At 34.5% G+C, this 14924-nt stretch overlaps 2 protein-coding genes across 2 annotated transcripts in view; one reads left to right on the top strand and one right to left on the bottom strand.

Moving 5' to 3' along the window:
• Positions 1–16: 16 nt before the first annotated feature.
• LOC121408913 (lysosomal aspartic protease-like) lies at positions 17–12177 on the top strand. The gene is made up of 9 exons (XM_041600631.1): positions 17–321; positions 2797–2950; positions 3881–4004; positions 4608–4726; positions 6009–6208; positions 6527–6649; positions 7484–7625; positions 9121–9219; positions 9974–12177. Exons 1-9 carry the CDS (start codon positions 257–259, stop codon positions 10133–10135), a joined length of 1188 nt encoding a protein of 395 aa, XP_041456565.1. The 5' UTR covers positions 17–256; the 3' UTR covers positions 10136–12177.
• LOC121408912 (unconventional myosin-XIX-like) overlaps positions 10523–14924 on the bottom strand; it is a 32399-nt gene continuing 27997 nt past the window's right edge. The window contains exon 23 of the mRNA XM_041600630.1: positions 10523–14449. Coding sequence (XP_041456564.1) covers positions 14063–14449 — 387 coding nt within the window. The 3' untranslated portion in view covers positions 10523–14062. The remainder of the gene's footprint in view (positions 14450–14924) is intronic.

The following is a 14924-nucleotide window of genomic DNA, read 5'->3' as shown; positions in this document are numbered from 1 at the left end:
GATCGCGTACAATGCATACAAAGCACTGATGAATCACATGATGTCCCGTGACTCGACCCGACCTGTACCTTCTCTCCGATCTCCCATGTAACTGCTTCTTATTTGCATTTAAATCCGAGAAAAGTCAAGTCGCCAACCGGACTCTTCCCCCTGAAAAAGGAATGTGAAGGCAGTTCTGTATTCTAGAGGGGTTTTGATCTGAAATTTCACATCCAAAACAAGTTACACTTACAGCAAGGACGAGGGATCAGGGAGAATGAAGACGTTTTTCGCAACAACACTGCTGCTGCTGGCAGTTGCAGCAAACGCGCAGCTTATTAGGTGAGTGACTTTAAAATAATGGCATAGGCCTATAATCTATATACCTTTGTACTGCTAATGACGTAATGTCGATCCACAGTCACCACAGATAATCGTAAGCCAAAGGCAAAATGTCTAAATTAGTACAGTCATCCAAATAAATCCAAGCAGTCCTGTCAAAAAAAATGTATTGAGCCGAAATTATCTTAGAAGTTAGGGTTAGGCAAGAAGTTAGACAGGAAAAGAAATATATTTCTTTCATTAAGACTAACGTCTAAACTAAAGAGTTTCAAACATTTTTCTTTCAAAACAAGTTAGGCCTAATTCTTTTTATTTTCCATTGACATGGCACTGGAACCAGTTTGAGTAAGTTTAACCAGGCCAAATCGTGGTTTTGGGCACTCATTCAATGAACAAGGTTATGATATAACCTTGTTTTCACTTATATTTTCATGTGTGGCAAAATAAGGGTGGCAATGTTTGGCTTATTTTCTCTTTTTCTTTGGGGCAAATGCTTGATTCTTTTTACACTGACAGTCTCCATTACACCTGTTATTCATACAACTTGACTCTTATTTAAATTTGATTCTTTAAATTATATTTTTCTTAATTAAAAATAGAGATAAAAAAATGAAAATTTTCTTGCTATATTACTTTCCACCAATAGAGGGCGTACCAAAAAATATGGGCCAAATCGTGGTTTTGGGAACCTCTCGTAGATTTGTGTACACGCACTTGTGTACAAAGTGAATGGAGGTGGAAATAGGGAACCGTGTGTGTGACTGAATAAAGCGCTGCTGTATGAAGTGAACGGTGGTTCCCAATATCACGATATTGCCAAAATATGCCCCAAATTCAAGTTTTTGAGCGCTCTAGTGAATACAAAAATTATTCCCAAATTACTAATGAAAAATAAATTGCAACTGTATGGAAATTAGTAATTTTGGTCACTAAAGTGATATTTTAATGATTTTTTAAAGTGTGTGCTCTGTACAACATTGGCATACCATAGTCCTACCTGTAGATTCCCCACAGGCAGGGTGGTAGCAGTGAAGTGAACAAGTGGTTTTGGGAACCACTCGTAGATTTGTGTACGCGCACTTGTATACAAAGTGAATGGAGGTGGAAGTGGGGAACCGTGCGTGTGACTGAATAAAGCGCTGCTGTATAAAGTGAACGGTGTTTCCCAATATCACGATAATGCCTTTAACCCTAACAAGCTACTTAAGTCTCATCCTTAAACTTTTAACATTAGATGGAAGTAACTAAATTAAGAAGCCAGACTAGCCAGGCGGCTTCTTGAGAGTAAAAATCATTTACTGACGTAGGCTTAATTTCAATGAAGCCAGGTGTACCTTCCTATTTATGTGCGTGTACTGCCAAAAAAGCAGGGGCAGTATTCTTAGGACAGGTCATTTTATCTTTAAAATATTTTATTTTATCTCTTAAAATGAAATTGGTATTCTGAGATGACATTTTATCTCTCAGATAAAATCAAAATTTTATCTTGCGTATCTATGATGATACGCAACAGAGCAGTGGCTGCTTAGACATACCCAACTCGTATCTGGACATTGCTATGCAGATAATGTGCTTGCGCCTAAGTTACTTTGAAGAAATAATAAACGTAAAAGAGGGTTGGGGCTATTTTATCTCCGCGGCGTTGATTTCGTCAATATTTCTAGGTGAATGAACTCCAAATGTTGACATGAAAATGAAGAAAAATTATATATCCACTGAGAACAACACCTTAAAGTTATTCCTGTACAATCAGGAAATATTTCATAAGACTTTTCTTGACTAATATTGTCTGTGAAATGATGCTTGAAAAGATGCGAAATAGACTTCGGAAAAAAAAGAGTATTGTCAATTTTGTTAAAATCCTATCTCTAAAAGACGCGCAAGCATATTTGGAGTCAATAAATTGATGCAATCTCACTTCTTTGCCACACTCCTAGCGGAATGGATTTCAATTGGTTGAGTGATATGAGAGAGCTATAAAAGCGCGTTTCTAATTGGATATTGATTTAAAAATAGGTGTCTTACAGAGATAAAATGAAGATAAAATTGTTCTCCGAATACCAATTCGGAGAGAATTTAAGCGTATTTTATCTCACTGATTTTAACAGAGATAAAATATTTTGTTTTATCTGAGATAAAATGGATCTCAGAATACCACACAAGATTTCTACTTTCCTTCTAAAAGATCTAGCCCTAAATCATGTACATGGGATACAACTTCATTTCCGACATTTCTGCTCCATCAATTTTATTTTTAAACAAGACTTCATCAAAAAATTAGAAAAATATTATGAAAAGACTGAAGAGACTTGCCCGATGTTTACGCTGCCATCTTGTTTCCTATTGTTCTTCGCCAACGTTACAGACACGTGCGTTGCGTAATGTTTGTTTTAATGTTTGCATTGGCCTATATTTATCATGATTTTTATGACTGGTAAACATCAATACAAATTGTAATCTTTATTTATTTCTCAGGGTTCCACTGAAGAAGATGGAAACTGTACGTCATCAAATGGCCAACACAGGACTACCCTTTAAAGATTTGGCTCAACTTTCCAACAAGTACGACATGATGAACACCAACAAACTTGGCACACCATGGCCAGTAAACATGAGTGACTATCTTGATGTAAGCGCAGGAACAATACCTCATATTTTTCTAGAAAGAGACATTCAAAGTTTTTTCTTTTATATTTTTTTTACTAAAGAAGAGGCAAGAAACAGCAAACTTTTTATTTTCTATCAAAACAGTAAAATTACTTGTCACATGTACATTCCAATAATACTGTATGACAGTTTTGTGCATTGAAATTTGATGGAAGATTCAGATTTTTACTATGCTCCTGATGAGTATGGTCTTGTCTTATTTTGTAAGTATATACATGTGTAAATGTCAACTTGCATTTAAAGATAACTTCCAGTTGTGGTAACGATCTCAAAATGACTTTTTACAGAATCCAACTAATGACCACCCAAGTGTCTGTTTATATGAATAAAAAAATATGTGCTGAAGGATTCTGGAAGAAATGGTGGAATTGCTGATAAATTAGCAAAATAAGCGCGGATTCGGGCACTTCCGTCAGGTCTTTATTCCAGCAATATAATATACACTGTCCCACGTGTGCCTATCTGTGTTGGCGATCTTCAGTGTGATTGTTTTTCAGCTTAGATTTTATGATTTCACAAAGTGCAGTTTATGTAACTGTACCAGATCTAGATCGACGATGATATAGTAATACTTAACCTTGGTTTTACAGACTTTCTCACAAAATCAATGTTTTACTGCATCTACTGTAATTTAGCTTTAACATATTTTTGTGTTCGATTTCATAAGTTTTTGGTAATAGTTCTCAAAACCTGTCTGTTCCAGCATCTCTGACGTAGAGATTAGGAGGGCTCTTGTCCCCCAAGGAGTGGTGACATTGTATGGATGTTTAGGCACATCTGCATTCTGTCTGTTTATAGATGTTTTTTAACTTTTCTTTCCACCAATCTGCATGAGATGGTGCGATGGCTAACTATCTTCTATTTATTTTGATTTTATTTTTTCATTTTGTAGGCCCAGTACTATGGAGAAATCTCTCTTGGCACACCTCGCCAGAATTTTACTGTAGTCTTTGACACAGGCAGTGCTGATCTCTGGGTACCATCTGTCAAGTGTGGTTTCCTTGACGTTGCCTGTCGTAAGCCTGCTTTTTATATTTTAACCCTGTTAGTCCTGGGATATTTTAGTCTTTTAATTCCAAGGTAGGGTTGAAGCATTGTCAGTGATGATATTCCTTCAATTTCAATCCAGATTCTGATTAATAATTTTTTTTCTAGCAAGATGTCAGATTTTTCTCATTCATTTTTTTTTCTGAGTTTTTAAGATGAAAAGTTTCTTTAAAAAAAATCAGTACTGGTATGCAGTCATTTAGCACTCAATTATCCAGTACTTAGACACGTAGTTCTATGACTTGTACTGTATACACACATGTTGTATAGATATGTGCATACACAGGATTTTTTAAACTGAATGAAATGTTGACACCCCCCCCCCCCCAAAAAAAAAAAAAGGGTCCTCACCCATATTTTCAAGTCATTTTGTACCCCAAAAAAATTGACAAGCAAGCAGAAAAATATATCAATATTATTTTAGGGGGAGGGTTGGGTAGTAAAAAAAATAACAAGGGGGGTGAACACCTGTAACCCCCCCCCCTTGCGTATTGCCACTGATGTGCGCATTCATGCACACATACAGGTTTTAAAAGAAAAAACAATATGATTTACTCTTTCCTAACTTACAGGCTTTCATCACAAGTATGACAGCTCCAAATCATCAACTTATGTTGCTAATGGAACAAAATGGTCTCTACAGTATGGATCGGGTGCTTGCTCTGGATTTGTCAGTGAGGATACAATACAGGTGAGTTATATTTGATGGTAATGAACTTGATGATGAGGGATAGAAGGGGGTGGAAGAGGATGTCAAGCAAAAGAAGGGGAGGAAAAGAAAGTGGAGCTAACAAAGGAAGAAGAAGATGAGTAGGCCTAGATTGCGAAATGAAGGCGGACAAGTTAAAGGGGAGGATGACAGTTGAGGAAATTGAAAAAGGACATGCAATGTTTGAATTTTTCTTTGATAGGGTCTTTGAGCATAATTGAGTATCAGAAAACTACAGACCAAGTTTATTTCCAGGAATTATGATGTCAGCAACGAGCTACATCCCTTATACATTTACTGTTATTGATTCTATTTACCAATAATTAATCATATATACAAATAAAACACATAAAAATATTGTTCCAAATATTTTTTGTACTATAGTTTCAAAACACGATATGATCAGTAATTTTTCACCATTGTCTACTTTTTTCAAACTTGCTAATTAGCTATAACTTGCCAATTTGGAAATTGTAGGTATGGGTGTAAAATTGAATTTTAAAAATATTTTTTCATCAAACGAATTCTGAATAATATATTTATGAGCTTTATGTGTGTATTTGATTTATTATTTGTAAATTAGTATCTATAATAGGCAAACATTTATATATCTGCTTAGAGATTTAGTTTGTCGCTGATGTCACAATTTTGAATTAACCCCGCGAACATGGTGACCTCCATCCTAAGACTTTGAACCTGAAGAAACCCAATTTGAAGAGGTGGTTCTCTATATCAGGAAATTGCATTGGGGTATAAGTGGATGGATTTACTTTAATTATCCTGTATCATGTTATAAATGATATAATGTGGTATTTGGTTTTGTTTTTCTTTAAGAACAATGGTCTCTGCATGATCCTACTTGTAAAACCTGGCCAGGGTAACTTTAGAATGCTTATATATTGAACTTATGCTTCTTTTTTTTCTAATCATCCAAACTTTAATGTATTTAGCATTAAAATGAATGGAGATGACTTTTCCAAAAAATACGATATGCAGTGTTGCTCAAAAGTCAGTGAATTCCACCAGAAAATTTATTTAAAATGTTCACATTCTGCTGTGTTTTAGATATTCCATTGTGAAGTCGGGTGATAAAATATTACATTCAACACAGTTTGTTTCTCTGGGCTCACAGAACATTGTAGTGTTGTTGTCTATAGTGTATTTTGAGGTAGGGTTTACCAACATTGAGCAAAACTGTACCTAATGTTTATAATATACTTACAACTGCATCATGTATGTTGATGCTTTGTGTTACATCTTACAGCTGGGTGGTCTGAAGGCAAAGAGCCAGAGTTTTGGAGAGGCAACTGCTGAACCAGGTTTAACCTTTATAGCGGCCAAGTTTGATGGAATTCTAGGACTGGGTTACCCAACCATTACCAGGATCAGTAAACTTCCTGTGTTTGACAACATTGTAAAGCAGGGCCTGGTTCAGGATGCTGTATTTGCAGTCTATCTTGCAAAGTATGTATAAGCTTAATTTGAAATTGCATTTTATTTTACAAACCAAAGCGAAGATATTGCTGCTTTTCATCGGAATAATGATCTTGCTTGACCATTAATTTGCGATCCAATCATTTGGGTTGTGATTTGCATCCTGTATAAGATTAATGTTCAGTTGAAATCTGGTTCTGATCGCATCATAAGAATGATAGCAAGGACTGATTCATCAACTTTCAAGCATGTGTGGTTATCGAAAGTCAGCTCAAAACAAAGGATTGTCTTCGTCTCCCCTGTTTGTGTCTTTCTCTCTCTAACTCTCTTCTATTCCTCTGTCGTCAGAGATGCGTCAGCTAAGGTTGGCGGTGAGATAGTCTTTGGAGGAGCAGATCCTGATCACTATACTGGAGACTTCAGTTATGTAAATGTCACACGCAAAGGTTACTGGCAGATCAAGATGGACAGGTACGATGATCAAAAAATAATATTCACTCTTCAAGGGAAATCGAACCTTGGTCACTAAATGGCATTAGAGGAGAAAAATGTTTACCATAAAAAACCCAGAATGGTAAAGGTTTGAAATAAATGTGGCAAGCAATGAGAGAGTTATGGCTGTTTGAAAAGTGATCACTAAGACGACATGATATATGTAAATTTCTGATTGGCAATTTGGTAATCAAATTATCACAAATTTTGGGACAACTTTCCCTTGCAAAATCAGATCCTCTGTGTAGATTTCTTTTCCTGTCAACAAGCATCTTATTGCAAAATGTATGATTTATTGAATGTTTATTGGGTTTACAGGAAATTCATGCAATGTTAATACCGTGGCATGTTATTGATTGCCTTGTTTAATTCGTCACACAATATAATATATGTCTGATAAACATGTGTATGATGATAACATGTGTGTGATGATAATGTGAGTATTTTATGTCTCTGCTGGTGACTGATATTACTTACAATGCTCTTCATCTCTAGTGGTGATAACTTTAGAAAGCACCCAATCAACAAATTGTTATTTGATGTACTAAGAGATCTGTTTGTGGTCAAGCTTCTGCTTTTAGGGGCACCCTAATCATTTAAACTATATTTGCAATGATTGTTATACATGTGTGTACATACTATTGATTTTACAATGGTTTGATAATATGAATTCGATTGAATTGAAATTAATTTGAATTGAGTCTCATGTATTTTTTATATATAGACAATAGAATATATTTATTAAGAGCATTTTTTCATAAAAAAGGTCTTTAAAATATTTTGCAACCTATCTGATCTTTGTTTATTAAACAGTCTTAATGTTGGCGGAAATGGAACCTATTGCACCAATTGCGCAGCCATTGCTGACACTGGTACGTCCCTCATTGCTGGTCCCTCTGCAGAGATTGCCAAACTTCAGGAACAGATTGGTGCTGCCCCATTTACATCTGGCGAGGTGAGGTATCCCTGACATGAATCCAATAATAGAAAAATGGATAGGTTGCATGTAATTGGAGAAGGGTTTTCATGCACAGTAACACCTAAGATTATAACGATGATGATGATGATACTATGTAACATCAATCAAGCATTTAAAGGGATGGTCCGGGCTGAAAATATTTATATCTTAATACATAGAGTAGAATTCACTGAGCAAAATTCTGAAAATTTCATCAAAATCAGATAACAAATAATAAAGGTATTGAAGTTTAAAGTTTAGCAATATTTTGTGAAAACAGTTGTCATTAATATTCATTAGGTGGGCTGATGATGTCACAACTCCACTTTCCATTTTCTTATGTTATTACATAAAATCGTACTTTTTGTCATTATTTCATACTTGTGTGAATAGTATGTCTCCCTTATAATGAAATAAGTTGCAGCAATAAATATCTAATGCACTAAGTCAGTTGTCAATCCAATTTTTGTCATTCTTTGGGGACAAAATTTGAATAAACCTAATTTCATAGAATAAAATACAAAAGAACAAGTGGAGATGTGATATCATCAGCCCACCTAATAAATATTCATGACGACTGTTTTCACAAAATATTGCTAAACTGTAAAATTCAATAACTTTGTTATTTGTTATCCAATTTTAATGAAATTTTCGGCATTTTGCTCAGTGAATTCTACTCTATTTATTAAGCTATACATACTTTCAGCCCGGACCATCCCTCTAATACAATGTTTGCAAGCGCTGCATGTTATTACCCAAGCTCTAGCACGGCTACTCTGATTAGGTGCACAAGTTTCCGAGGCTTGCCTCCCACCAAGAACTGATTTACTTCTTCTGGATTGATAGTGGCAAATGTTAGATTAATGTCTTGCCTAAGGATATCTGGGTTCTGATCCCTGACATCCTGATTAAAATTCTAGAGAGTTACACTGATTCACAGTAGCTCCCTGTGACTCATTGTTTCTTTAAAGAAAAGAATTCCAGCTAAACTTTCGAGTTTTAATGTTTATTCTCTCATATTTCCTCTTACATTATACCCATTTATAATGTGGATGTGCCTTACATGTATGTATCAAACTGTCCAGAATTTTTAACCATAAGGTCTGTGCTGTAAACTCCACAAGTATACCCTACATTAGTTGAAAGTGATGTTTGCCAACTATGTGGTTCGCCCATGAATATTCAGTCAGTACTCGTGATCAACAATACCTCATTTATTTTGTACTTGATACATTATCCTATCCATGCTGAGTCATATTTGCATGATCACTTTCAATAGCATAGGTCTCGATTGCTTTGGTATTCAACTGGATTTAGAAAAAAAATCATTGTATCCTAGTCACCGGCTATGAGCTTGAAACTGAGACTAGCTAATTATCAGGTCTGACCGAAACTATGATTAGCGTAAAAGTGGTTTGAAAAAAGTGAAGTGTGGTTGAAGAACATTAAGCATTAATAATTGTTTTGTATATTTGTTTTGTATTTTTCACAGTATATGATAAACTGTAACTTGATACCTACTCTTCCTGTTGTGAATATTGTCCTTGCTGGCAAGACATACACTCTGAACGGAGAAGACTATGTCCTCAAGGTATGTGTCTATAGATTCTAACGTCCTCAGCCCTCACTTTAATATTCTTCATTGTTGGCTTGTATAAAATATATGATAAACCACATATAATAGTTGAAATCTTTGAAAATGTAAACTCTGTACTGCAGAATGTAGATAAGCAGATTTTCAGAAGATTTATTTCTGATGCTTGGTTTTGTTCATAGGAATTAGCTTTGATATTGTGCTAACATGAAATTCCCTGCATTTTTCTTCATTCAAATTATTTGGTATGAAAATTGTGTTTTCTATGTTCTTCTTTTTCCCCCCTTGGCATTAAAGTTATTTTGTGAATTTGGGCCTTTAAGTTTTAAGACTCTTGCACACCAAGCACAAATCAGGATCCATTTTGGTACAGCACTGCACTAAAAACTGTTGAAATTGATCTCTGAAATTGAAATTGATTGCCGTGTTTACCGTTCCAAATGGAATGTCCACACCAACATTGCACTGTCTTGGTAATCAAAATGGCAACCAAAAACAGTTCCAATGCAATTGCCATGTACTAGTAAGTTATTTGAAACGGTTTCAGACAGTGACCTAGGGCTTATATCACAAAGCTTAGCAGTCATTGTGGAACATTTTTTTATGATCGATTGCATTGACTATACTGTACAATTAATATATGAAAATCAAGTGTACGATTAATTGCTAACCTTTGTGGTACGGGACCCTGGATCTGTGTGACAAGACCCCTAAAGTTGATGAATCAATCACCTTTTCTATTCTACCCCAGGTGAATCAAGGCACTGTTGAGCTGTGTGTATCTGGGTTCATCGGCCTGGATGTTCCTCCCCCAGCTGGACCCCTCTGGATCCTGGGTGATCCCTTCCTTCGCAAATACTACACCAAGTTTGACCGTGCAAACGACCGTCTGGGATTTGCTGTAGCTGTCTAAGTCTGTCAATCTAAACCTGACTGTGCATTTGATACAGTTAGAACAGTACCATGTGACGTGTAGAGATGGATCTCCTCATTCATAAATCTTTCATATTTGGTTTTCTATAGACCAGTGGTTGATAATCAATTCTAAGATCAATCATCTTTCATGTTGCAGGTCATACAATGTTATTTCAATCTAAGACATCCTCACAAATAAAATATTCCCATCTCTCTTTGCATCAGGCTGTGATGCACTATTTCAATATTTAGTATTTTAAACACAACCACCACCCCCCTTCAAATATTTGCATGAAAAAAACCATACATTTAGCTTTAGCAAGTGTCAAAGGACAGTACATGCATTTGTGATCATGCAATCACGTTTTCTTCTTCGAAGTGTTATAAAGGCTGATTACAATCAACAAAATTTACTGAAAGTAAATCATTGATCTGTTATGTTTTTTTTTTCTCACTATTACAATACAGTTTGAAATGAAAGTTTTACAGGTTTGGCAGTTGGGATTGTAATTTGAAAAAAGACAGGGGATGCGTGTGTGTTTTGTATGAGTCTTTATCATAAAATTATTTGCTGATATATTGGGAGGGCTTAATCAAGGATTTCAACAAAGACAAAAAAATTGGCTTGATTTAAAAGAATGCTTGATACTTATCTTAGGGTACTTTATCTAAGAGTTTCAGTGTTTTGTAAGTCTCTTTGTTTGAAAGATGTCTTCTGTGTTGTGTACATTTTGTTACCTCATTTCATCTTTTTTTATGGTTAATTTTATGTTTATTTGTTCTAAAGAAAAATAAAGCTTAAAATGATTGTTATATTTGTGTTCATTTCATTTTTTTAATATTCAGAACAGTGCCACCTATATGAATAGGTGGGTGAATGATGTTTGCATTGAATTGCTCTTCTAAAAGAAGACATTCTGAAATACAATCAAATTTACCTATTAAAACAAAGAATATAAACATTCTATTGCATTCATCTACAAGGGTAAACTATTTTTTTAAATGTATGATTATTTGCCTCATGTAAGGTTGATGTAAGGAAACGGGTTAAAAAATTATGTTCATGTTGTCCTATATTGTGTAGCAAAATACATTTATGTGGGGTTTACTCGCCTTTCTTTCATTACTTAAATATGTGGTATTAGACGAGAATTCCAAGAAAATACAAGACTATAACACTTTATGATCAGTATTCAAGTACCATAGTCTGTGCCTTCGGTAGGACTAATTCATGATGCATTTCAGGACTGTACACTATGGCCAGGATGATACTATAGGCAAAGCGAAACTATTATTAAAGAAGTTAAACTGGATGTATTGTAAACATATGGGTACATTGTAGAACATGAGATATTGTATGAATGAGTTGGGGTGTTTTGACTCTTTTTAATATAATGGATTTGGGCCAGGCTTTAGTCAAAATCAATTCTCTTGGAAGCATTTTCAATATATATCCATGTACTTGTTAAAAGTTGCATTTCCGGATAATTCTGCTTTTCATCTGTACCGTTTTTCATTTAAGATAAATCGCATTCCCCATTCGCTGACTATTAAGACATCCACTTTAATGGCTAAAGAAACATATGATCACTGTTTTTCCACCAACCTCACTAATAATGAAAAAAAGGAATTCTTAATATATATGAATGTTGTTCCATTTTTAAGTGTGTAATCTTAAAGAAGAAAAAGACATCATGTTTAACATGAAAACAGTAGTATTCATTTAGATAGATGTTGTATCAAGTTTATTTTCTGGCATGAACTCATGGTCCCCATTTTTATTTTGTAGTTTGTCCTCAAATAGTAAAATCTGATATTGATTGAAATTATTAGATCGTATATTTATAGATTTGATTCATAATAATCATTATATTTTATGTACAACTGTAGGAATTTTCATTAGAACAGAAGAGTTACTCAATATGACACTGATATATGCAATAATTGTGATTTTAAGAAAATGTTATGTGTTGTCTGTATATGTCGTGTTGTTTGGAAATGAAAAAATGAATTAAAAGTTCATGTAATATACCTGTAAAATCTTGATGCTTGAATGCTTTAATTCTTTAAAATGGAACAACATAACTGGTGCAAAAAATACCCACATAGCACAACAAAAGAAATTTGTTCAAACAATTTACTTTATTCACATAATTCAGTTCATTCCAGCATGCTGGTGGAAATCAGAAATATTCTGACTACAATATATAATCTGAATTAGTTTTAAAGACATTTTTTAATATATATTTCAATTGTATTTACATTTCATACATTGAATTTTTAAAGCACCATTACTTATGCCTTTTGCACAATTGCAAATGATCACTGCTATGCATATATTACAAGCTTTTGTTCAAACACCACTAAGGATTGAAAACTAAAGGGCGCATAAAAACTTCAATGTATTTATAAGATGCTAAAAATCTTGGAAAATTAAGAGGCATGATCTTTCCTTGTAACTGGGGATATTGTCATTGAGTCATTGAGGTTAAAAACACAGTTTAAAAGTAATTAAATATCAATGGTTAATGCCAGTGAAAACTATGTATCATAATTTTTCTTGAATTATATCTAAAATTCTTAATAAAAAATATAAGAAATTCCATTTTTTCCCCCAAGAATAAAATTCACCATTTCTATTCTCTTAAATTGCAAGACTTTGGAATATCATTTGATAATCTTGAATCATCTTCTTTCCTCAAATTCAAGAAGGTAAAATACAATGAAATAAAATGAATATGATTATTATCTACTGATCTATATTTTAGACCATGCAATCTGTCAAGATAGTTCTGACCTTGGTTCCGACAGATCCGATGGCAAGTTGTACTTGTACATAAGTCAATGGGGAATTGGCTGTTATTTGGTGTAAATTGATCATTTTAATTACCCGGTAGCCCTTTTACGCAAATACTTTACAAAGTCTGTGCCGCGTGCTGTCTATTGCTAGCTAACCCTCATTCAGGATCAGCTCAATGTGGGATAGCAATTGTGTTAGACGCTGGCCAGGATTCAAGCTATATGACGTTGTACAAACTATTGTTAAGTTGCCTTATCAAAACAGTACACAAACATTGAATAAATTAAGAAAATCAGGGTGTCATTTAATTAAGAATGGCCACTTTGACACTAAGCACATTGCATCTTTTCTTTCTCACATTCCCCCTAGAAATCACTGCTAGTCCAAACAAAGAATTTGAATAGCTATGAATGGCCTAAAGTCAGAAAACAGTAGTGATGAAAATCAACCAACTGGAAAAATACATTTAGTTCATTTCAATAATAAATATTAAAGAATAACATAGTTATTTAAAAGGCACCTGACCCCCACCCCCTGTAGAACAGTAAAGCCATCCAACATCAAACTGATTCGAGTAAAGGCCAACCACAAGAAAAAGTTGGTTTGAAAAAAAAGAAAGAACAATAATGCTAAGTCAATGAAATCAGATGTTAAATGACAGTTTGAATTGTAAATTTCACTTATTCCATAAATAAGGCAACCTACACTTTGAAGACATATTCATCATATGCCCATATCATTTTTCTCTATTTATTCATATAAATCTACTGTTTGGGTGGATTTGTTCTCTTACAGAAATCACTAACGAATTCCAAAACAACTTCCAAATCATCTGAATATACAAACAGGTATGGACATTTATTGTATATGGTTAAGAATTTGAATAGCTTCTTATGGCCTAAACTCAGAAAACAGTAGTTATGAAAATCAACCAAATTGGATATCATCATGAACTTGTGAAGGCACTTCTATCTGGAAATGTAGTACTGATCTTTTAATAAAATTAGTAACTCTGAGCTCAATATTAAAAACATACAAATTATAAACTTTTCTTTCAGGTATCAAAGTTGATCAACAGAATAAAATTTTTAGGAGTATTTCTTTGGGAAACAAAATATTTGAGAATCAAGTCCATCTAAGAGGCCCAGTTATCAACAGGGTTGTGACAAGTCCCACCAAGGCAATATCAACTGCAGGTTTCTTTAAGATGTTGGTCATCGTAGCAACAACTCCTTCCTCCTCTTTCTTATCCATCTCTCTCTCCTCTTCTTCCTTGTCTGTCTTGGCCACTCCCTCATTGCCATGATGACGTGAGACAGGTGAGAGGCGTTGGAAGTCTGGTGAGTTCTCAGTGAAGACAATCTTCCTTGCAGTGCAGCCCAGGGATGATGGTGTGAGGGTTGGGGTAGGGAGAGGACTAGGGGAGCAGATCTCTCGGATGCTGGTGAGTTCTGATGCAAAGTGGACGGACTTCCTTGGAAGCTTGGCTGTGGGTATGGAAGGGCTTTCCACCTGGAATACCAAATGTCAAAAATTGAACATTTATTAGAGAGACCAAAACGTACTAAAATTTGCCTGAATGAGTTCACAAATTTTTCACGGTGTTGAATACTTCTCATTGGCTGGAGGCTTTTGTGTTACAAAAATACTCTCAATATAACACTTTAAATCAACATTAATGAACAAAAGTATAAAACAGTATCAATTTCTTTATTTAACAAATACACATTCCACTTTTAATCAATTTGCAGGAAGGACATAGATTTGTGAAGGAAGGACACAATGAGTACACAATGAGTAAAAGACAAAAGCAGCAGGACTTGCAAACCATTCATATGATAATTTGCTTTCTTTCAGGAGAAAGGGTAGAGGTAAATATTACAACAAAAATATGCTAACATTTATTTTTGTTTACCATAACGTACAGTTTTCAGAAAAGTGTTGAAGGTGTACATCAAAAAAAGTTGATTATGCCACTATTGAAATG

The sequence above is a fragment of the Lytechinus variegatus genome, chromosome 2 (assembly GCF_018143015.1).
Source record: "Lytechinus variegatus isolate NC3 chromosome 2, Lvar_3.0, whole genome shotgun sequence".
NCBI classification, from domain to species: domain Eukaryota; kingdom Metazoa; phylum Echinodermata; class Echinoidea; order Temnopleuroida; family Toxopneustidae; genus Lytechinus; species Lytechinus variegatus.
Note: the sequence above shows the minus strand (reverse complement) of the source record. Positions and strands in the feature narration are given on the sequence as shown.